At 36.5% G+C, this 25,248-nt stretch overlaps 1 protein-coding gene across 7 annotated transcripts in view; it reads left to right on the plus strand.

The window, feature by feature from the left end:
- Positions 1-487: 487 nt before the first annotated feature.
- ABCB5 (ATP binding cassette subfamily B member 5) overlaps positions 488-25,248 on the plus strand; it is a 133,917-nt gene continuing 109,156 nt past the window's right edge. For 3 of the 7 annotated variants that reach the window (XM_070787572.1, XM_070787576.1, XM_070787577.1), the window contains exons 1-9: positions 490-739; positions 2,555-2,628; positions 4,720-4,774; positions 5,343-5,493; positions 8,486-8,540; positions 19,950-20,141; positions 20,227-20,398; positions 23,057-23,181; positions 23,950-24,127. In XM_070787572.1, the coding sequence (XP_070643673.1) occupies positions 2,576-2,628; positions 4,720-4,774; positions 5,343-5,493; positions 8,486-8,540; positions 19,950-20,141; positions 20,227-20,398; positions 23,057-23,181; positions 23,950-24,127 (981 nt within the window). In that variant the 5' untranslated portion in view covers positions 490-739; positions 2,555-2,575. Of the gene's footprint in view, positions 740-2,554; positions 2,629-4,719; positions 4,775-5,342; positions 5,494-8,485; positions 8,541-19,949; positions 20,142-20,226; positions 20,399-23,056; positions 23,182-23,949; positions 24,128-25,248 lie in introns of all 7 variants that reach the window. The other 4 variants (XM_070787574.1, XM_070787575.1, XM_070787571.1 and 1 more) reach the window with 3 other exon arrangements.

Raw genomic sequence — 25,248 nt, forward strand, 5'->3', positions numbered from 1 at the left:
TACTTATTACAATGACTAATTCAGCTAATAAAATTATATGGGACTAAACAATAGAAGATGAGATGGCTGGATGGCATCACTGACTCAATGGACGTGAATCTGAGTGAACTCCGGGAGTTGGTGATGGACAGGGAGGCCTGGCGTGCTGCAATTCATGGGGTCGCAAAGAGTCGGACACGACTGAGCGACTGAACTGAACTGAACTGAAACAATAGAAAACTGGGTATATAGGCACTGGTGCTCCTGCTACTGCTGCTAAGTCGCTTCAGTCGTGTCCGACTCTGTGCGACCCCATAGACAGCAGCCCATCAGGCTCCACCGTCCCTGGGATTCTCCAGGCAAGAACACTTGAGTGGGTTGCCGTTTCCTTCTCCACTGCATGAAAGTGAAAAGTGAAAGTGAAGTCGCTCAGTCGTGTCCAACTCTTAGTGACCCCACCGACTGCAGCCTACCAGGCTCCTCCGTCCATGGGATTATAGGCACTACACATCTTTAAAAAGAGTGTTTATTTGGCTCAATGAATTTTCTTTGCTCACTTTGTTTCCTACGTACACTATGACAAGAACACAGTGTGCTTTACTTGGAAATTCACCCTTGCTGTAATCAGATATTAAGGTGTGGTCAGAAAACAGGCTTTAGCAAAGCACAGCTCTGAAAGTGCAATTGGTTTTTTCTGTTGTTGAAGAGGAGAAACAACCCATGAGTTTGGTATAAATCAGCAGATCATGCACTTACCAAGGTGAGCCTAAATTGTTTTGATTTCTTTTAATGAATTTATGAGTTTTATTATATAATTGCTAATTTCTATGAAATGCAGTGTTTGATAGAGTCTATTTAATTACTTATACATATGTTAAATAACTGGAGATGGTATAACATCAGTATAGCAATTATGAAGATTTCTTGTATGAAGTTATGAACATTGGTTTCCAAAACAGGAAGAATATGCCAGTGTATTTGTATCATGCTTTCCTTCTCAAGGTCTCCCCTGGCAGCCCAAATAGTAAAGAATCTGCCTACAATGTGGGAGACTTGTGTTCTATCCTTGGGTTTTTGGAAAGATTCCCTGGAGGAGGGCATGGCAACCCACTCCAATATTCTTGCCTGGAGAATCCCCATGGACAGACCCATTTCTGACCCACTGAAATCATTTCTTCATGGAGAAACTTACTATTTGAAAGTGTATTTTACAGGTTTTTACAGATGCTTAGGTAGTACAGTCCATGGGTCTCAAAGAGTCAGACACAACTGAGCACTAACACTTTCAGGTAGTGTTTAATTGATTACTAATTCCACTCTTGAGTTTAAGTCCATATATGTTATAATCATCTCAATATAGATATTACCCCGTGGACTATACAGTCCATGGAAGTTTCCAGGCCAGAATACTGGAGTGGGTAGCCTTTCCCTTCTCCAAGGGATCTTCCCGACCCAGGGATCACACCCAGGGAGAACCCGGGTCTCCCGCATTGCATGTGGATTCTTTACCAGCTGAGCCACAAGGGAAGCCTAAGAATACTAGAGTGGGTAGCGTATCCCTTCTCCCGCGGATCTTCCCGACCCAGGAATCGAACTGGGGTCTCCTGCATTGCAGGTGGACTCTTTACCAACTGAGCTATCAGGCCCATAGATATTGCATGGCCTAACAAATCAGATTGAGTCAAAAACATCTGTGTATTTGCAAAGAAATGATAATTTATGTTGATAATTGCAATCCTGAGACTAGCTAAGATCCTAACTGGGCTTCACTGGTGGCTCAGATGGTAAAGAATCTGCCTGCAACGCAGGAGACCAGGGTTCAGTTCCTGTGTCGGAAAGATCCCCTGGAGAAGAAATGGTGATCCACTCAAGTATTCTTGCCTGGAGAATCACATGGACAGAGAAGCCTGGCGGGGCTACAGTCCATGGGGTCGCAAGAGTTGGACACAACTTAGTGACTAAATGACCACCTAAGACCTTAAAATATCATCTAAAGGAAGAATACACTATATTTAATATAATGAGGTTTTTTTAATATTCTAATTTTTAAGAGCTATTTATTCATACATAGTAGAAGCTCTAACTTCCTCATATTTAGTAAACTAGAGAACTCTGCTCCCTCAAATTACTGGCTAACAGAAACTATTGCATCAGTTTTGTGATTGTTTGTTTTTTGTTTTTTTTTTACAGAGAAAACTAAGCACTAGATAATTTAAAGGTTTTTATCAGTAACAATAAGATCAGTGTTAGAGGAGGAATAAAATCCAATATCCTGGGAAAACATGCATTGTTCATGAAATCTGTCTTTTCTCCTTTTTATTCTATTTCTAGAATTTTATTAGCTCCAAATCTAAGCCCAGAATGAAGCAAAGAAGTTATAAATTCATGTTAAGTTCTGAATAGGTGAGCTAGGTAACAGAAACTTCATTTGATGTGTCAAGGTTGGGGGGACATGGTGAAACTCAGCAGCAAGCATGCTTTTCCGGAAGCCCTTAGGGATGTAAAGAATGCTTCATATCAATTAAATGATAAAAGTTCACATTGTCATGATATACTTGTTAATATTTTATTTCAGAAGAATTAAGTTGTAAATAAGATGGCAAATTCTGAACAAGCTGAAGAAATGCAAAAAAATTATCAGAGAAATGGGTATGTTTTGCCTAAATTCTACAAAACATGTTCTGCAACTTCAATTATATCTTATCCTTTTCTCAACTGTAGCAAAATGTCAATAATATTTTCCAAAAATAACAGTGCTGTTTGCACTTTGCTGGACTTTAACATAGTGTTATAACTGGATTAATAGTAAATTTAGGAAGCGTAATTGCTACAGGCTTTGATTTTGTATTTATTTCAGATATTTATTCTTCTAAATTTCTTATCTCTTACCAACATGTAGAGGGAAAATACTTAAATATTTTTAATTCTTTGTGAATCCTTCATTCAATGTGGTACAGTTAATAAAAGAAAATATTGGATTCTAATTATTTTTTCAATAAGTTAGTGTCTATATGTATATTTGTATGTGTGTTATAAAGTTTTCCTACACCTGTAATTCATTAACTTAGAGATGTAAAATGGAAATGATTTTAAATATTTTATTTCTATTTTTACCATAATAATTGAGTTACATTTCAATGTAGAAACTATAAAACTGTAGAAGCTTGCTTTAGTCACTAGTTATATATTCCTGAAACAAAATTTATCAAAAGAAGATAGGGCTCACTAGATCTAGAGCTTTAAGAGTCCACATTTGAGCTGGGAGAAGGGGTTGTAGGGCTTTATCATCTTGAAGCAATAATTTTTGTCATCTATGAATTATCTCAGTGCAAACTGGCCCAATATGTTAGTAAATTATTAACTTCAGGTGGAATAAAATTAAGTGACTTGTCATTTATCAAAGCTGCCAGAACAATATGTTATGAAGCTGAAGAAAGGAATCAGGGGTTCATCCTTCTGTAAAATCTTTTTTAGGAAATTTAATCTGATCCCCGCCGCCCTTCTTTTAATGTTTCAGAGTCTTGTCGTGTGTGTGTGTGTGTGTGTGTGTATTTAATGACAGATTACAGATTCCCTGAAATCAGTGGACAAAAACTTACATTCTTCATCTGAAACTCCTTGAAAGTGAGCTAAGAAATGAAATTTTCAATGGGTACAAATTTCTCAGTACACTTGTTTAATGTGTACCTAATAGAACTTCTTTCATTTAAAGCATACAGTTTCTCTTGAGCAATTTGTTACAAAGGGTTAAAAATTCTAATTCACCATCTCATGCCCATTAGGATGGCTCCTATCTAAAAATAGTAATAATAATATAAAGCAGAAAATAAGAAGTGTTGTTGAGGATATAGAGAAATTGGAATACTTGTGCATGGTTGATGGGAATATGAAATGATGTAGGAAACAGTATGGTGATTCCTCAAGAAATTAAAAGAATTACCACATGATCTAGAAATTCTACTCTTGGTCGGATACCCAAAAGAATTGAAAGCAAGGACTTGGAGAGATATTTTTACACCTATATTCATAGCAGTATTATTCACAATAGCCAAAAAGTAGAAGCAACCCAAGTGTTCACTGCCGGTAAATGGATGAACAGAATGTGAGGTAATACACAGTGGAACAGTATTCAGACTTAAAAAGGAGAAAAATTCTGACAAGTACTACAACATGGGTTAACCTTGAAGACATTTTGTTAAGTGAGATAAACCCTTCAGAAAACAATAAAATACTGTATTATTCCACCAAAATGAAGTTATTAAAGTAGTCAGATTCCTGGAAAAAGAAAGTACAATGGTGATTGGCAATGGCTATAGGGGAGGAGTTATTTATTGGGGATTGAGTTTCTTTTGGCCAAGATGAGTGTTCTATGAGTGGTTGATGGTGATAGAAGCACAGCAGTATGATTGTACTTAATACCATTATATTCTTACAAATAGTTGAGATGGTAAGTCCTATGTTATATGTATTTTTTCACTATAAAAAAAAATTCTACTTCAGATATGTGTCTTTCAGTTGTTACCTAACTAATAAAGCAGAGACAGCCAGTGATAAATTACTTTCCCAGTGATTATACTAAAAACCTTTGTACTGTATATCATCATTTGATTTTAAAATCTCAGTGTTGATATAAACTTGTTACCAAGTATAAAATTTGATACTTCAACACAGTTTTAATTAGCAAATTCTACAAATTATATTCACATTGTAATCTTTCCATTTTAAACATTTGTTTTCCAGAAAACTGCAAGAACTGCCTAAAGTAAGAAAGCAAGTTGTTGGACCTTTTGAAATAGTAAGTAAAATTAGTTAGAAAGTGTGTCGATGTATCGGAAAATTTTAGGGAATTGTCAGGAGAGTATAGAATAATTGTGTTTGTCTCATACAAACATAATTTATTTTTGTGTTTGGGGGATTTTAAGAAAATAATTTACCAAACTATTATTTCCAACAGGAAAAATATATGTAAGTAACAAAATCCCATGGACGGAGGAGCCTGGAAGGCTACAGTCCACGGGGTCGCGAAGAGTTGGACACGACTGAGTGACTTCACTTTCACTTTTCACTTTCATGCACTGGAGAAGGAAATGGCAACCCACTCCAGTGTTCTTGCCTGGAGAATCCCAGGGATGGAGGAGCTCGGTGGGCTGCCGTCTGTGGGGTCGCACAGAGTCGGACACGACTGAAGCAACTTAGCAGCAGCAGCAACCCATAAATGATGTAATAAGAGATTAAAAAAAAAAAACACAATACCTGTACAAATATCCAATTTCGCCCAAAATAATGGCAAAAGCTAAAGGTTGGTTTTTGGTGTCTGTTTTTTTAATAGTATCATGCTACCATGTTTTATATGTTTTCCTCAGTTTCGCTTTGCTGATGGACTGGATATCACACTCATGATCCTAGGATTACTAGCATCACTAGTAAATGGGGCCTGTCTTCCTGTAATGTCACTGATATTAGGAGAAATGAGTGACAACCTTATAAGTGGATGTCTAGTCAAAACCAACACAAGTGAGTACAATATTTACTTTTCTATGTTGCTACAGACTCAAAAGTATTAAGGAAAGCAGACAAACTCATAATACAGATTATTCTCTTGTTAAACTATGTAATATTTATTCTTCTGTGTTGCCAGGGACTGAAGAACCAAAATCCATATTTGTCAGCCTTCTTCAAAGAAACAGAACCAATAGAATGTGTGTATGTGTGTGTGTGTTTATGTAGAGAAAAAGAGAGACATTTATTAAAAAAAAAAAAAAAAAAGATAGCTCACATGATTAGGGGAAATCCTAAGTCCAAAATCTGTAAGGTAAGTTGCCAGACTGCGGACCCTCTGTTCCCTATTTGACTTTAAATATTAATTTATACCATCTTATTTTCCACCCAAAGTTTAATTTTTTAAATGCCCCAGTTTTGTTCAAGTGGAATAAATTCATAGTTTCCAACTCTATTTCCTTCCATGTGATGACATCCTGTCTACACAGTTATTAATTTTTTTGATATTTTAATGATAGAGTCTAAAGATGTCATTTCACTTGGTAAACAAATGGAACTCCCAATTCATTGAATATATGTTTGTTGATTCCCAGTTATGTCTATCTGTCTCTGTCTCTGAATGAGTGAGTGAAGAAAGGGAAGGAAGGAGGGGGAAAAAGGGAAGGAATAAGGACAAACTTAGCAACTTAAAGCAATCTCTCTGCAAGTACTCCTTCAGTTGCATGCATATGTGCTAAGTTGCTTCAGTCTTAGATCTGCTCTGTAAATGATTACTTTGTTAACTTTAGATAGGGTAGTCATGCATGAAAGTGAAAGTCACTCAGTCCTGTTTGACTCTTTGTGAACCCACGGAGTATACAGTCCATGGAATTCTCCAGGCCGGAATACTGGAGTGGGTAGCCGTTCCCTTCTCCAGGGGATCTTCCCAACTCAGGGATCGAACCTGTAGTCATGAGTATCTGACTGATATTGCTGAATTTTAATTTTGTTTTTGTTTGAGCTGTGTTATTCAGGTTTTCATTGTGTGTTTTTTCAAATGTAATGAATACACAAAGAGGTTGAGAAATATTTAGGTAAATAATGGGTTTTATTTCTATAGGGATTCCCAGGTGGCTCAGTAGTAAAGAATCTGCCTGCCAATTTAGGAGATACAGGAGATGCAGTTTCGATTTCTGGGTCGGAAAGACCCCCTGGAGGAGGAAATGGCAACCACTCCAGTATTCTTGCCTGGAAAATCCCATGGACAGAGGAGCCTTGTTGGCTACAGTCCGTGGGATCACAAAGAGTTGGACATGACTGAGCGACTAAGCACACATCCTATTATTGGTATAACACATTATTAAAAAGAAGTGGAAATATTAAGGAGTATATCTTCAGCCTTCTAACATTGGTTTTCTGAAGGAAAACAGAGGAGGATTTTTTGCTCCTACAATTAATGATATAAATAATAACTATCATTGATCAGAGGCCCATTTTTATTCCAGCACTGAACTTTTGCACATTTTACCTCTATTAATGTAGTCTCCAAAATGAAATTATACCATTTTTATATGATTCTAGGTATGATTTTTAGAAATAATATATATTCTATTTTTTTTCCAAAAGATATATTGTGGGAAGAGAGCTGACTTCAGAGGCATTTCTCATTCAGAATGCAGAAATAGTTTTCTTCACAAAGTCTCCAAAAAACCAAATTAAGAAATTGGCCCCATTTTTCACAAGACTCCTCTCTGCTTCAATAAGAGACCTTGTTCTGTCTAAACAAGTGCTTCTGAGGAGGAGCTTGTGAATTATTGCCACATGCAGAGTTCCCTTTCTCCACAAACTCCTTACATCCCATGACCTCTTTTTTTTAATATAAATTTATTTTAATTGGAGGCTAATTACTTTACAATATTGTATTGGTTTTGCCATACATCAACATGAATCCACCACGGGTGTACATGTGTTCCCCATCCTGAACCCCCCACCCACCTCTTTGTTAATTCAGTTAAATTTCCTTAAAACTTTGTACTGAGGTTTAACATTTCTATGTCAACTTTGATATTTGTGATAAGCTGCTTAAAAAATGTTTCCTATCAGTTCCAAAAATGGAATAAAGGAAAAATGCACATAAAGATCATATACATCATCATATAGGATGTTATTGTGTTTATGTAAGAAATGAAGAGCATGATGTCTGTTGATTTATTACAAATGTTTATTATGATCAGGGAAGGAAATGACAACCCACTGCAGTATTCCTGCCTGGAGAATCCCATGGACAGAGTCTGGTGGGCTACAGTCCATGAGTCGGATATGACTGAGCGGCTAACACAAACACACACATTATGGCCCTTTAAGAAAGAAAATTATGATAGTTGATATCAACCTCTGTTTTGTGCTATTGGTGAAATTACAACCTTGGTATACCAATTAACGTGTGATGTAGGTTTTTTAGAATATATATAGAAATTTTACATGGAAACAGGTAAACCAAAGATTATTTAAATACTACTTTATGATGTTGCCATTCTTGTATCCAACAAATTTCAATGAGCTTCTTTTAAATTTTTCCCATAACTACTACAACTTTCATTTGTATTGTTGCTTTTCCTGGACTTTCTAAATTGTTTCCTGGGGTATTTCAAACTGAATTCTAAATGCATAATCTCAAAGGAAAGGAAATTCTGTTACTATTACTTACATGCCGAAATCAGAGATATCCTAAAGAATTCTTTCCAGGTATGAGCTACATGGCTAATATTTCCTCGTAATTTTTCATGTTGCATGTGTACTTCTTGTGACAAGAGATAATAATTTCAAATTTTAGGTTGAAGAATAGGAAATAAAGATGATCATTAGCTATCGTGTTAAGCCCATCTTCTTAAGAAGACATTATGTTAAGCCCATTTTCTTGAGAAGGCATTATGTTTTGTTTGGAGGACTATATAATATATATATAAAACACATCATGGCCAATTATAAATTGATTAATATCCTTTATAATTTAAAAACCTTTTTACAGCAAATTATCGGAACTGTACTCAGTCTCAAGAGAAGGTGAATGAAGATATGATTGTGTGAGTACAAATGAAATGTTAATATTATATTCATTGCATGCTGCTTTGTATGGAAAAAACTGAAATGTCTATCTGATTATTAATATTACATATAAATAAGTAAAGTAAACATGTCCTCTTCTTTAATTAGATATATAAAACATAATTACATATTATTTTTTCTCCTACTTGAAAGGTGTATAGCTTCATATGCTTTCAGTTTTGACAAAATTGTCATAATAGAAATGTATTGGAATTTGCATTTTTATATCAGCTTTGTTTCCTGGAACTGAAGGTACATATCCTAGATATTAAATGACTAATTTTTCCTTTTCTTCAAGTTGTTTTTCTTACAAAACTTACAGAAAAAGTGCCACCTCAGTAAACTTTAAAAGCCAAAAATATGTGTGCAACAAACAGTTAAATAAAAAAAATAAAGAATAGTAAAGTTTTATTCAGATGAATTTTGGAAACGAACTATGCAGACTATTATCAGTTTAGTTCAGTTCTGTCGCTCAGTCATGTCTAACTCTTTGCAACCCCATGAACCACAGCATGCTAGGCCTCCCTGTCCATCACCACTCCTGGAGTTTACTCAAACTCATGTTCATTGAGTCGGTATTGCCATCCAGCCATCTCATCCTCTGTCGTCCCCTTCTACTCCTGCCCTCAAATTTTCCAGGATCAGGGTCTTTTCAAATAAGTCAGTCCTTCGCATGAGGTGGCCAAAGGATTGGAGTTTCAGCTTCAGCATCAGTCCTTCCAATGAACACTCAGGACTGATCTCCTTCAGAATGGACTGGTTGGATCTCCTTGCAGTCCAAGGGACTCTCAAGAGTCTTCTCCAACACCACAGTTCAAAAGCATCAATTCTTTGATGCTCAGCTTTCTTTATAGCCCAACTCTTACATCCATACATGACTGCTGGAAAACCATAGTCTTGACTAGATGGACCTTTGTTGGCAAATAATGTCCCTGCTTTTGAATATGCTATCTAGGTTGGTCATAACTTTCCTTCCAAGGAGTAAGCGTCTTTTAATTTCATGGCTGCAGTCATCATCTACAGTGATTTTGGAGACCAAAAAAATAAAGTCAGCCAATGTTTCCCCATCTATTTGCCATGAAGTGATGAGACCGGATGCCATGATCTTAGTTTTCTGAACGTTGAGCTTTAAGCCAACTTTTTCACTCTCCTCTTTCACGTTCATCAAGAGGCTCTTTAGTTCTTCTTCACTTTCTGCCATAAGGGTGGTGTTATTTGCATATCTGAGGTTATTGATATTTCTTCCAGCAATCTTGATTCCAGCTTGTGCTTCATCCAGTCCAGCATTTCTCATGATGTACTCTGCATATAAATTAAATAAGCAGGGTGAGAATATACAGCCTTGACATACTCCTTTCTTAATTTGGAACCAGTCTGTTGTTCCATGTCCAGTTCTAACTGTTGCTTCCTGACCTGAATGTAGATTTCTCAGGAGGCAGGTTAGGTGATCTGGTATTCCCATCTCTTTAAGAATTTTCCAGTTTATTTTGATCCACATAGTCAAAGGCTTTGGCATAGTCAATAAAGCAGAAATAGATGTTTTTATGGAACTCTCTTGCTTTTTCCATGATTCAGCGGATGTTGGTAATTTGATCTCTGGTTCCTCTGCCTTTTCTAAAACCAGCTAGAACATCTGGGAGTTCATTGTTCACGTATTGCTGAAGCCTGACTTGGAGAATTTTGAGCATTACTTTACTAGCATGTGAGATGAGTGCAATTGTGTGGTAGTTTGAGCTTTCTTTAGAATTGCCTTTCTTTGGGATTGGAATGAAAACTGACCTTTTCCTGTCCTGTGGCCACTGCTGAGTTTTCCAAATTTGCTGGCATACTTAGTGCAGCACTTTCACAGCATCATCTTTTAGGATTTGAAATGGCTCAACTGGAATTCCATCATCTCCATTAGCTTTGTTTGTAGTGATGCTTCCTAAGGCCCACTTGACTTCACATTCCAGGATGTCTGGCTCTAGGTGAGTGATCACACCTTCGTGATTATCTGGGTCATGAAGATCTTTTTTATACAGTTCTTCTGTGTATTCTTGCCACCTCTTCTTAATATCTTCTGCTTCTGTTAGGTCCATACCATTTCTGTCCTTTATTGAGCCCATCTTTGCATGAACTATTCCCTTGGTATCTCTAATTTTCTTGAAGAGATCTCTAGTCTCAGACTATTTATAATAAAATTGTATTCAGATTAAAAATTGTAAATTCTGAAATAGATAATTTATAAGGACATTTTGTTTTTGTAGGCTTGTGTCTTAAGCAATATGCTTTCCTCTGTTGCATGTGTTGAGTTTGTTAGAGAAATGCAAACTTACTGGGTATATTCACTGGATTTCAGTAGTGTCTCACTAAAGCTATCTGTCTTATCAGACCTAAAGTGAAAGTAAAAGTGTTAATTGCACAGTCGTGTTGGACTCTTTGCGTGACTGTAGCTTACCAGGCTCCTCTGTCCACAGGATTCTCCACACAAGAATACTGGAGTGCGTTGCCATTCCCTTCTCCAAGGGATCTTCCTGACCCAGAGATCGAGCCTGGGTCTCCTACATTGCAGGCAGATTCTTTACCATCTGAGCTACCAGGGAAGCCCTTATCAGACCTAGGGGATCTCTTATTCTTTTCCCCCGGAAGTGAAGCCTCCATGTTACACAACCCTAAGGACATTGCAATGGTACTCTCTAGGCCATAATTCTTGATCTTCCCCACTGTTAGCCACAACCTCATGTGACTGTGGCTTCATAATCTTCAATTAATTTAAATTAAATAAAATTTAAAAATCAGTTCCTCATCCTCAGTCACATGCCAAGTGCTCACAAGTTATATAAGGCTGGCTGCCATATTGTACAGCATCAATATGGAACATTTTCTTCATCACAGAACATTCATTTGGGCTGTTCTGTTCTGCAACTAAATGTGAATACTACTGCCTCAAGTTTTGCTTTGCTGCAGTCTCAGCTTTCTTAGAGGGAACATTTCCAATTTTTTTAGCAATTTTTTCATAAAATTTATTGGTATTGGATCTTTTGAAAATTCCTAATTAGGATCCAGGAACTTCCTTCTACTCACTTCATGGGAAATAGATGGGGAAACAGTGGAAACAGTGTCAGACTTTATTTTGGGGGGCTCTAAAATCACTGCAGATGGTGACTGCAGCCATGAAATTAAAAGATGCTTACTCCTTGGAAGGAAAGTTATGACCAACCTAGACAGCATATTCAAAAGTAGAGACATGACTTTGCCAACAAAGGTCCGTCTAGTCAAGGCTATGGTTTTTCCAGTGGTCACGTATGGATGTGAGAGTTGGACTGTGAAGAAGGCTGAGTGCCAAAGAATTGATGCTTTTGAACTGTGGTGTTGGAGAAAACTCTTGAGAGTCCCTTGGACTGCACAGAGATCCAACCAGTCCATTCTGAAGGAGATCAGCCCTGGGATTTCTTTGGAGGGAATGATGCTGAAGCTGAACCTCCAGTACTTTGGCCACCTCATGCGAAGAGCTGACTCATTGGAAAAGACTCTGATGCTGGGAGGGATTGAAGGCGGGAGGACTGAAGGCCAGAGGATGAGATGGCTGGATGGCATCACTGACTCGATGGACTTGAGTCTGAGTGAAATCCGGGAGTTTGTGATGGACAGGGAGGCCTGGCGTGCTGCGATTCATGGGATCGCAAAGTGTCGGACACGACTGAGCGACTGAACTGAACTGAACTGAACAGTATTAGAACAGGGCTCTGATGTTACAATCATGAAGTATGAGTTTCTTACAAAAAAAGTTTGGAACCTTTAAAATTAGGGACATCTATATAAAAAACAGATAATAAAAGGGCTAGAGTAAGATATGTCTATGTAGTCTATGCACAGTTATTAAGCGATTATAAAATTTATGAGGAAATATTCCTAACATTTATAATGTACTATTTGTTATGATATTGTTTCTCAAACTAGTGTTATCAGTTTGGAAATATTTGAGATATATAATTAGAAAACACTGTATATGACACCCTTGTTGGACACTTTGGACAGATAAGCATAGTTATGGCTCAGTTTAACCCAAGTTTTCCAAACCTCTTTAACTATGGAAACTAAACATCCTGCTGAGCTAATGTTTTGATGAACAGCTCTCTGGGAAACAGTTTTTTATAGAACTCTTGGTAGGGATAAAGTTGTGCCTCTTACCTCTGTAATAATCAGGAACTGAAGACTTTTATTTTACCTGAGTCATTTTACAAAGACAATCACTCATAGCTTTATGTAATTTTAATGTTTTAATGTTGTCTGTGCCTTTGTCTTACTAATTAGACAATTGTTCTGAAAATAAGATTCCTCCTTTGTAATCAGTTCCCATTTCCACCCCTGCTGCTGCTGCTGCTGCTAAGTCGCTTCAGTCGTGTCCGACTCTGTGCGATCCCATAGACGGCAGCCCACCAGGCTCCCCCGTCCCTGGGATTCTCCAGGCAAGAACACTAGAGTGGGTTGCCATTTCCTTCTCCAGTACATGAAAGTGAAAATTGAAAGTGAAGTCGCTCAGTGGTGTCCGACCCTCAGTGACCCCATGGACTGCAGCCTACCAGGCTCCTCCGTCCATGGGATTTTCCAGGCAAGAGTACTGGAGTGGGGTGCCATTGCCTTCTAGCCCCAAACAAATACATCTCTGCTATCTTTAAAGAGTTGCATAATTCAGACATTGCATGTGCTTAGAAACATTCAGTATATAGGATTTCCCACCTAGCCTCTTTTATTAAATGTAATGTTTTTGAGGTTCATTCATATTATAATGTGTTTAGTAGTTTATTTCTTTTCATTGCTTAGTAGTAATCCACAGTAAGGATATATCACATTTTGTTTGTTCACCAGATGATGGGCTTTAGGACTGTTTCCATTTTTCTTTTTTGTGTGTGCAATTTAAAAATAATGTTTCTATGAACATTAATATGTAAGTTTCTGTGTGGACATATGTTTTTATTTCTCTTGGGTAGATACCTAGGAGTGGAATTGCTGGGTCATATGATAAGGTCACATTCAACTTTTTAAGAAACTGCCAAACTGTTTTCCAAAGTGGATACACCATTTTACTTTCCCACGAACAACATGTGTTTCAGTTTCTCCACAACTTCACCAACACTTGTTATTGTCTTTTTTATTATAGCTACTTTGTAGGTATGAAGTGGTATGGTATTGTGACTTTAATTTGCATCTCCCTAGTGACTAATAACGAGCATTTTTTTATTTACTTTTTAAGCATTCATGTATTTCTTTGGTAAAATACATATTCAAATATTTTGCATAGGTTGTTGTGTTTGTCTTAAATATTGAATTGTAAGAGTTCTTTATAAATTCTAGATATGAGTTCTTTGTCAGATATATGACTGGCATATATTTTCTCCTAGTGTGTGGCTCCTTTTCTCATTTTCTTAAAGATTCCTTTTGAGGCAGAAAAGTTTTAAATTTTGATTAGGTACAGTTTATCAAGTTTTTTGTTTATGAATTTCCCTTTTGGACTTAGGAATTCTTTGCATAGGATCATGAAAATTCTCTTCTATATTTTCTTCTAGAAATTTCAACATTTTAGCTCATCCTTAGGTTTTTGATCCATTTTGAGTTTTTTTTGTGACTATTGTGAGGTAAGGGTCTAACTTCTTTTTTGCATGTGGCTATTCATTTGTCCCAAGACTATTTCTTAAAAAAACGTTTTTTCCACATTGAATTGCCTTGGCACTTTTGCTAAAAATCAAATGCCCACAAATATAAGGGCTTCTGTTCTCTCATTTTTGTTGCAGTTATTGATATGGTTATCCTTATACTACTGTTGGGCTTCCTTTGTGGCTCAGACAGTAAAGAATCCCCTGCAGTGCAGAAGACCTGGGTTCAATCCCTGGGTTGGGGAGATCCCCTGGAGGAAGGCATGGCAACATACTCCAGTATTCTTGCCTGGAGAATTTCATGGACAGAGGAGCCTGGCTGGCTGCAGTCCATGGGGTCACAAAGAATTGGACACGACCAAGCGACTAAGTACAGCATATGTTGGTATCACACTGCCTTGAATACTGTAGATTTAGAGTTTAAATAAATAAATTTTTAAAAATCAGGTAATGAAAATCCTCCAACTTTGTTCTCTTTAGACATCTCATCTCTACATACATTTCTACATCTATTTTGGGGTTATCTTTCAAAATCTGCCAAATAGCCTGCTGAGATTTTTGACAGGGGTTGATTGAATCTATAGATCAATCTGGGGAGCTCATCATCTTATCAACACTGAGTCCTCCAATCCATTTATTCAGATCTTTAATTTCTCCCAACAATGTTTTATAGTTTTCAGTGTACAAGTCTTCCATTTCTTCTTTGCATTTGGTTTTCTTACCCATTTTCCTCTTACAATATTGCAAACATTTTCCCCACAACATTATAAAGAGTTCAATAAGATTTCTATTAAACCTATAGCATTCTGTGGTATCCTTGAGCAGTCCCTTCTATTAGAAAACAGTCAGTTCTCATTATTGTAATAATTATCTTCTATTAAAGTCATCATGAACACTGAAATACCAATACTGAACCATTACTTCTAGGTTTCTGTGAACCTCCAGTCACAACATTTTCATTAATCAATTAATATTGAACTCCTGGTCAACAGCACTGTAACTCACGTCTGAATGACACTTCCCTTTCACATGTATTTTCATGTGCCATAGGGCACTTCACAGCTTCCTGCACTTAGGAACGCTAGACAAGACTTCAACTTGCTTCTTGAGAGTTATTTTAAACAGTGAAATCATCAGCAAAAAACACAAATATGAGAACAATTTACCACTACCTAGATCACAAAAATGACATTGAAGGACAGGGAAGCCTGGTGTGCAGCAGTGCATGGAGTCGCAAAGAGTCAGACACAAGTTAGTGACTGAACAACAACAACAAAAAACAATGAGAGCTAAAACAGAAAAGCAGAATGTTGCCTTGTTCAGCCTCAGCTGGGAACATCTATCTATGTTGGGTGACTCAAAATTTTTGCCACTCTGCACATGTCCATAAATAACAATGAAAACAGCAATAACTGATTTTGGGTTACAAGTAAATTTTATTGAACAGGCACATTTGCCAACAGAGAATCTGGGAATAATGAGACTCAAGTGTACATCTCTTTGTGCTTTTCTTGGTACTTTACTATCTTGGCTTTCCAATTACCTCACTGGCCACTTCTCAAGCTTTCTTTACTGATTCTTTGTCCTCTTCTTAAACTCTACCATGTTTGGAGAGTACTGCAGCTCAGTCCTTGGTCTTATTCTCTTTTTTTTTTATTGATATCCACACTTTATTCTCTGTCCCTGTGGATGATCTCAGCCAGTACTTTAATTGCCACCTATCAGCTGTTGACTCAAATTTTCATCTCCAGCCAATACCCATCTCCAGCACTTCAGCTTCTCATTTTCAACTTATTATTTGGTATCCACTTTGATGTTTAATAGGCATGTCAGACTTATGTCTAAATCAAAACACTTGATATCTCCTGCAAATCTGTTCCTCTGTCACCTGCCCACATCTGTAAATGGCACCCCATTCATTCAGTTGCTCAAGACAAAATCTAAGCAGTTATGCTTCCTTTCTTCCCTTCCTGCTTTCCTCACATCCAGTACATTGGCAATTCTTGTCTGTTGTTGTATTTCCAAAATATAACTAGAATATGTCTACCTCTTTGCAATCAGCTTCCACCGTCTACATCTAAGCCTCCATCTTTCTTACTGTGACCACTGCAATTGCCTCCTATCTAAACTGTCTTTTTTTTCTTTCGTTGTTGCCTTCATCTATTCTCCAGAGTGGATCCAGAGTAATCTTTAAAAGTTGAATAGAGAAGGACATTGTATGTTTAAATGGTCTTCTTATCTCTTGGAATAAAACTTGTGCAATGCACCATAGGTAAGAGCCCTGTGACTTGCCAAATTCTCCAGCCTTACAATTTCATACCACTTTGGACTGTTTTTGTTCTGGGAATATGGTAAGCTCTTTCCTGCCTCTGAATGTATTACTTGCTCTTCTCTGTTCCTGCAATGCTTTTCTTGCTTTTTCATGGCTGGTTCCATTTCTTCTTTTGAATCCCAGCCATTATATCATTTCCTCAAAGGAAATTTTCTTAATCATTCTTTTTATCTTCACTAACTCTCCTGTAGTCTGCCAGGCTCCTCTGTCCTTGGGGTTTCCCAAGCAAGAATATTGAAATGGGTTGCCATTTCCTTCTTCAGGGATCTTCCTGACCCAGGGATTGAACCTGCATCTCCTGATATTGATCCATCAGTGGCACTGAGGTTGTTTTCATATCTTGGCTATTGCAAATAATACTGTGATGAATGTAGAGGAGCATATGTCTTTTCAAACTATTGGTTTTATATTTTTCAGATAAATACCCAGAGTGGAATATCTGGATTATATGATAGTTCTATTCTTAATTTTTTGAGGAATCTCCATACTGTTTTCCATAGTGGCTTCACCAATTTAAATTCCCAGCAACAGTGCACAAGGATTCCCTTTACTTCACATCCCCACCAACACTTGTTATTTCCTGTTTTTGTGATAATAGCCATTTTAACAGATGTGAAGTGGTATCTCCTTGTGGTTTTGATTTGCATTTCCCTGATGATAAGTGATATTCAACATATTTTCATGTGTCTCTTGGCCATCTGTATGCTTTCTTTGGAAAAATGTCTCTCCCGATCCTCAGCCCATTTTTTATTTAGATTGTCTGTTTTCTCCTTGTTGATTTTCATTAATTTTTATATATCTTGGATCCCAGCCATTATATCATTTCCTCAAAGGAAATTTTCTTAATCACTCTTTTTATCTTCACTAACTCTCCTGACTCACCTTTTTGTTAGTCGCTAAGTCCTGTCCAACTCTTTTGGGACTCCATGGACTGTAGTCTGCCAGGCTCCTCTGTCCTTGGGATTTCCCAGGCAAGAATATTGGAATGGGTTGCTGTCTCCTTCTCCAGAGATCTTCCCAACCCAGGGATTGAACCTGCATCTCCCGATATATATATATAATATTAGATATATGACTTGTAAATATCTTCTCCCATTCCATAGATTGTCTTTCTATTTTGTTGATAATTTCCTTTGTTGTGCAAAACTTTTTGGTTTGAAGTCATCCCATTTGTTTATTTGAAAGCTTGTCTGATTCCAAGAACCGATCTATTTCTTCTAGGTTGTCCAACTTGTTGGCAAATAACTGTTCATTATATTCTCTTATAATCCTTTGTATTTCTTTGGTATCTGTTGTAATTTCTCCTCTTTTGTTTCTGATTTTATCTAAGCCTTTTCTTTTTTCTTAGTAAGTTCAGCCAAAGTTCTGTCAATTTTATCTTTTCAAAGAACCAGCTTTTAGTTTCATTCATATTTTCTGTTGTTTTTAGTCTCTATTTCATTTATTTCTGCTCGCCACTGTCTTCAGGCTTCACTTCTTTTTCTTTTTCTAGTTCCATGAGGTGTTAAGTTAGATTATTTATTTGAGATTTTTCTTATTTATAGGCCTGCTGTGAACTTCTCCTTAGTACTGAACTTGCTGTGTCCCATAGATTTTGGCATGAAATGAATACATTTCTTATCTGGTCTACCGCTGTTAGATATTTAGAATGTTTACAGTTTTATGTATTAATGCTACAATAAACATTCATCTAGATTAATCTTTGTACATATTTCCTCAGGGTAAATTATTTAAGTTGGATAATTTTGGATTTAATGGTGTATTATATATATATATATATTTAAAGCATTTAAAAAATATATTTAAAGCATTTTATAAAATACTTTTGACTACTATCATTTCTTTACTCTCCCTTTTTGTATGTTTTCCATATACAACTAAAATGATTATGTCAATGTAGCACTTTCAAATGAAAGTATTAAAAATATAGAAAGAAACTATAACTAACAAACATATTTTGAAATACCAAGCTATGCTAATAATATCAGATCAGATCAGATCAAGTCAGTTGCTCAGTCATGTCCGACTCTTTGCGACACCACAAATCGCAGCACGCCAGGCCTCCCTGTCCATCACCAACTCCTGGAGTTCACTCAGACTCATGTCCATCGAGTCAGTGATGTCATCCAGCCATCTCATCCTCTGGCATCCCCTTCTCCTCCTGCCCCCAGTCCCTCCCAGCATCAGAGTCTTTTCCAATGAGTCAACTCTTCACATGAGGTGGCCAAAGTACTGGAGTTTCAGCTTTAGCATCATTCCTTCCAAAGAAATCCCAGGGCTGATCTCCTTTAGAATGGACTGGTTGGATCTCCTTGCAGTCCAAGGGACTCTCAAGAGTCTTCTCCAACACCACAGTTCAAAAGCATCAATTCTTCAGCGCTCAGCTTTCTTCACTGTCCAACTCTCACATCCATACATGACCACAGGAAAAACCATAGCCTTGACTAGATGGACCTTTGTTGGCAAAGTAACGTCTCTGCTTTTGAATATGCTATCTAGGTTGGTCATAACTTTCCTTCCAAGGAGTAAGCGTCTTTTAATTTCATGGCTGCCGTCACCATCTGCAGTGATTTTGGAGCCCAGAAAAATAAAGTCTGACAGTGTTTCCACTGTTTCCCCATCTATTTCCCATGAAGTGATGGGACCAGATGCCATGATCTTCGTTTTCTGAATGTTGAGCTTTAAGCCAACTTGTTCACTCTCCACTTTCACTTTCATCAAGAGGCTTTTGAGTTCCTCTTCACTTTCTGCCATAAGGGTGGTATCATCTGCATATCTGAGGTTATTGATATTTCTCCCAGCAATCTTGATTCCAGCTTGTGTTTCGTCCAGTCCAGCATTTCTCATGATGTACTCTGCATATAAGTTAAATAAACAGGTGACAATATACAGCCTTGACAAACTCCTTTTCGTATTTGGAACCAGTCTGTTGTTCCATGTCCAGTTCTAACTGTTGCTTTCTGACCTGCATACAGATTTCTCAAGAGGCAGATCAGGTGGTCTGGTATTCCCATCTCTTGAAGAATTTTCCACAGTTTATTGTGATCCACACAGTCAAAGGCTTTGGCATAGTCAATAAAGCAGAAATAGATGCTTTTCTGGAACTCTCTTGCTATTTCCATGATCCAGCGGATGTTAGCAATTTGATCTCTGGTTCCTCTGCCTTTTCTAAAACCAGCTTGCACATCAGGAAGTTCACGGTTCACATATTGCTGAATAAGAGAGGTATATTCTGAGTGTCATACGAGGGTAACCTAGATTCCTCTATCAACATACTCAGCCTTTCTGGTGGTGGTTTATTTTTAATTATGTGCTTTAGCACAAACTCTCTTAATCAAATATGACAAATTTCATTTTTTGGTAACAAAGGAAAAAAAGGTGTACTTCAGTCTCACTAAAATTTCCAATAATCTTTTTTTCAGGTTAACCTTGTATTATGTTGGAATAGGAGTTACTGCCTTGATTTTTGGCTACATACAGATTTCGTTTTGGGTCATGACTGCAGCACGACAGACCAAGAGAATTCGAAAACAGTTTTTCCATTCAGTTTTGGCTCAGGACATCAGCTGGTTTGATAGTTGTGACATCGGTGAACTTAATACGCGCATGACTGAGTAAGAGGATGGATATGCAGTTTATCAACTTTGTTCTTATACGTGATGTACAAATGACTTAATTTCATGTATTTTCTTGCTTCAGGGACATCAACAAAATCAATGATGGTATTGGAGACAAGATTGCTCTGTTGTTTCAAAACATGTCTACTTTTTCTGTTGGCCTGGCAATCGGTTTGGTGAAGGGCTGGAAACTCACACTGGTGACTCTGTCCACGTCCCCTCTTATAATTGCTTCAGCAGCCATATTTTCTAGGGTAGGTAAGATGGCTAATGCAGTGTTGACTGAAAGCAAGAATGTGAAGATATTTTACTGAGATTGTATAAAAAGAAGGCAGTTCTATATTTATGTGTCCCCAAATAAGAAAGAATATTATATGTCACAAATGCTTTTGATTTTGTTTATCATTAACCGCCTTTCTATCTTCAAGTAATTTGACTACAATGAAGTCTGGGTTTAATATCTCACTAACATCGAAGAATATTACTTTCATTTAGAACTTAATGCAGTTTCGAATACTAGCATGAATAAAGTTTTATGCCACTATACATTGAATGCTGGAAAAATCTTGTGTATTTTAAATTCCCAGATAATTGTGTTTCAATTAATTTCACTAGAACAGAATGGAGAAATCCTAAAACAGTAAACATTTAAGCTGTTATGTGACTATTTTATGTCAACCATTCCAAATTTATATTTTATTAGGCTCTGAATAACCACTTAAAATGTCTGCTAATGTATATGTTTATATATTATGTCAATCTGTTTCAATTTTTTAAAACAAATTATGTATTTACACAAGTTATATTTTATCACTGTTATAGTGTGAATATTAATCTCTTTACAAGATATTAACCTATTTACAGCCTGGTTTTGAAATCAGTGCCCTTTGTGAAGGGCAAAATATATATATCCCTGCACCAATATATCCTTAATATCTCTCTCCATGTTAAGTCTTTGGCAATACTACCAATGTGTATACCCATTTCCTAGATTGGAGGCACAGTGTACTCTTGAAAGATGAGTTTTGTTTTGTTTTGGGGTTTTTTTGAGTTTAAAATTTTTCAAAGCTAATTGTTCTTTATGGAAGTCAAAACCATAAAATTCACTGAGTTTATTTGTTAGCTATATACAAATTCAACCAAACAAGAACTTTCAGCAATAAAACATATTCTGATTAAAAATCCCTTCACAATAGATTTGGGTGTTTAGACAACAGATCTTTATTTAGTGAGTTCTAGTGTTGACCTTGTAACCCTTGTCAAAATCTTCATCCCCAGCTTACCAGAAATGAGGACCCCTCAGTAGGAAAATTACCCATGTTACTAAAATCAGAGCTATAACTTCCCAGGAAGTGAAGTGGACAATGAGTTTAAAAAGAACAGCAGTGGGGGAAACTAAAGTCTGCTCTTGTTATTAACTGGTTGCAATAGGAAGCAAAGTCAAAATTATCTAAATGACTGAAGAAGCCAGGCTGGATGGTTTCTAGCATCTTTTAATTCAACTTAATTCGACAAGTATTTATTGAATGCTGGATATGTATTGGGTTGGCCAAAAAGTTTGTTTGGGTTTTTTGATAAGATGTTACAGAAAAGCCCAAATGAATTTTTTGGCCAACCTACTACAAGGTTTTTTGCTATGTGCAGCTTCCCTTTCAGTGATACATTATAGAAATAGCTATCTTTATTAAGTGAATTCGATAAATAATGAGGATTACTCAGTTTGTAATACCTTCTGCTTTAGCAAACACCTGAACATGTCTTACACAAAATTAGTTCCAATTATGTGGAGTGTATTTTGAAAGTGGATTGATTTGTTATGGGAGCAAGCCACAGTTATAGACTCATAACCCTAAGGACAATTTCCCTGCTTCCTTTCATTGAACTGTTATGCTAATTACTAAATTAAATCCTTCACTTATTAAAGGAATAGTAAGTGAGATGTATAATAGAGAAAAAGGCACATGCTGATTAAAAATTTTGAGAAATCAAGTAAAATTGACTAATATCACCAAGAAATAGTCTCTCTCTCTCTCATTCCTCTTCTTGCTACAACTCTCTAACTCACCCTTGGGAAGTCTTTCTTTTTTTCTTTTTACATAGTAAGAAATCAAATCAAGTCAGATCAGGCACACTAATTTCCAAAATACACTTAAGAAGAACCATGTCCCTAATATTCTTCTCCAAATCAAATTTTTCCAAACAGTATTGAGATAGATACTCATTTTCTAAGCTTTTAAAAATATAGAGAAAAAACAGTGAAGCTCCATTAGAAGGAAAAACAGAGATTTAGACTCTAGGTTATGTTAAGCTAAGCTTATTCACTGCTGCGAGATTCTAAAAAGTCAGTATCTGTCATCGTTGATTTCCTTATTTGCAAACTGACTGAGTTAGAATGTTGTAAGTATCTTTTCAGTAGTAAAATTTTGTCATTCTAGATTCTACCTGAATTAAATTCTCTGCACATTGTTAGTATCTCAGGTTATTCTTTTTTTTTCTGATAATCGATCACACTTTATTTTTTATTGGGGTATAATTTACAATATTGTGTTAGTTGAAGGTGTACAACCAAGTGAATCTGTTATACATATACATATATCCATTCTTTTTTAGTGTCTCTTCCTATATAGGCCATTACAGAGTGTTGAGTAGACTTCCCTGTGCTCTACAGTAGTTCCTTATTACTTATCTATTATGTATATATGTTTGCATGTGTCAAACTCAGTCTGCTAATTTGTCCCCTTACCCTTATCCAGGGTAGCCAGAAATGTATCTTTTACATCTATAACTCTATTTCTGTTTTGTAGATAAGTTCATTTGTAGCCGTCTTTTGGATTCCACATGTAAGTGATATCATATGGTATTTGTCTACCCTAAGTTATTCTTAGGTTAACTGTGGTCTTTGTTTATTATAGATAGTTATTTCATTATCCAGTAAGGAATTAAATGCCTATTCCAAAGCTGGCGCTGTAGCAGAAGAAGTCTTGTCATCAATCCGAACAGTCATAGCCTTTGGGGCCCAGGAGAAAGAAATTCAAAGGTCTGTTTCTTTAATTATGATAATATACACTTGCTTTTATTTCCCCCTGAGGCTATTTCCACCAGGAGTCAGTGGTCCAGCTGTAATGGGAACACATCTCTGTCTGACATCACAGCTGCAACTTTTTTTTTTGGTGGTTGTTTTTTGTTTTGTTAAATAAGATCAATAACTTTATAATTTGTGTAAAAGTGTTGCAGCCATATTATAAAAATTCAAACCATTGGAGAAATATACAGAAGAAAAATAACTCACCTTGTTTCACCCTCTTCAGAAAAACAATTAATATTTAGTGACTATCATTCCAGGCATCTTTTCACATATATACACAGACATCAGAATAGGGAGGTCAATACAAAGATCAACAGAAATTATTCTGCTAAGTGTGAGCCTGCTCTTCATCTTATTCATAACAAAAATAATTACTTTAACTTTTACCTGAAGAAAATTAAATGGAAATGGAATTTGAAGAATTTTTCAAAATTTAGACAGCAAATCTCTTCCCAGAAATAATTGTCATCCCAAAGTTATTCCTCTAAAGTGAAGAGGAAAATTAAGGACTCATTTCATGGCTAGAATCTTTGTTTTTCAGCAACTTGTTTCACTTTATCAAGGTTGGAGAAGGAAATGGCAATCCACTCTAGTATTCTTGGCTGGAGAATTCCATAGACAGAAGAGCCTGATGGGCTATAGTCCATGGGGTTGCAAAGGGTCAGACACGACTGAGTGACTATCACTCAAGATTATTATATTTTGTTGTGCCTTTTAAAGGTATACGCAGAATCTAAAAGATGCAAAGGATGTTGGCATAAAAAAAGCTATTGCTTCAAAACTCTCTCTTGGAGCTGTGTACTTCTTTATGAATGGAACCTATGGACTTGCTTTTTGGTATGGAACCTCCTTGATTCTTAGTGGAGAACCTGATTATACCATCGGAACTGTTCTTGCTGTAAGTCTTATTTGAGAACACAGGTAACTGGCTTAGATAATCTTTTCTTACCTAGCATTTATTAAAAATTTCTCTTTGAATGATAGTGAATATTTAGAGATGAGTGTTTTAATAAACAAGTATTTCTTTCCTTCAAATGATTTGTATGCGCCTTTATAGTTGTATGTTGTCAGGATTTACTCATCCAGTATGATTTAGTGTCTTCTAAAGGCATGATGCTTTTGAAAGAATCATAATTGAATTCTTCACTGGGAGTTAGAGTCATCTTAATCCAGGAGTCAAAAAGACCAGTCTCTTGTAAGACTGTTTTCTTTCCATCTTGCTGAGATAAGAGGACGCTCTGCATTCACCTTTCTAAATGTCTTCTTCTGGAAATGTTCTGTAGATTGGACTCTCCTACTCTTCCTCTGTCCTTTCAGCTCATGGTAATGTTTAAAACAAACTATATATAGCTATGTTCAGCATCACAACTTAGAGTTTTTTAAACTCTTAATGGTTATACATTAAATTATAATTTTTTCACTTACGCTCCTAAGTTTCAATAATAAACATATCAGTTCAGGGTTAAGTTCATTTGTCTTGATGAACTAAATGGATCTGGCTGATATACTTTAGTTCTCATTTGGCCTTCCCATTCTATGTAGATTTCTTTTTTGTTAACTAAAGTCATCTTTTAAAGTTTAGACTTTTACTTTTAAGACTTTAAGCTATTCATTAATTTCTGGTAAATAAAACTTGAGTTTGAGAAATTTTTAGCACCTTTTTCCTCCTCAGTTTATGTGTGGCTCTAGGTTTATAACTAACTTGCTAAGCTTTAGCTTCCTCATCTATAAGACAGGGAAACTAGCACTTAGCTTGTGAGACTCTTTGCTTATTTGTCTTTTGGCAGAGATGTGTCTGTCTGAAAATGGACAACTGTCCACTAATACAAGTAATCAGAAAAGTTGGGGAAGAATAGTACGGCATCTCTAAGACAATGAAATCTATAACATCCTTCCCTTTAAAGTTAAGAAGTTAACCAGCATGCAGGACAGTACAGCTCACCTCCTCACCGATCCAGGTTCATGTATGGCTAGCAGTCCTCAGTAAGCAGATTTTTCTGCTCAGCTTCCCCACAGGTA

The sequence above is a fragment of the Bos indicus genome, chromosome 4 (assembly GCF_029378745.1).
Source record: "Bos indicus isolate NIAB-ARS_2022 breed Sahiwal x Tharparkar chromosome 4, NIAB-ARS_B.indTharparkar_mat_pri_1.0, whole genome shotgun sequence".
Taxonomy (NCBI): domain Eukaryota; kingdom Metazoa; phylum Chordata; class Mammalia; order Artiodactyla; family Bovidae; genus Bos; species Bos indicus.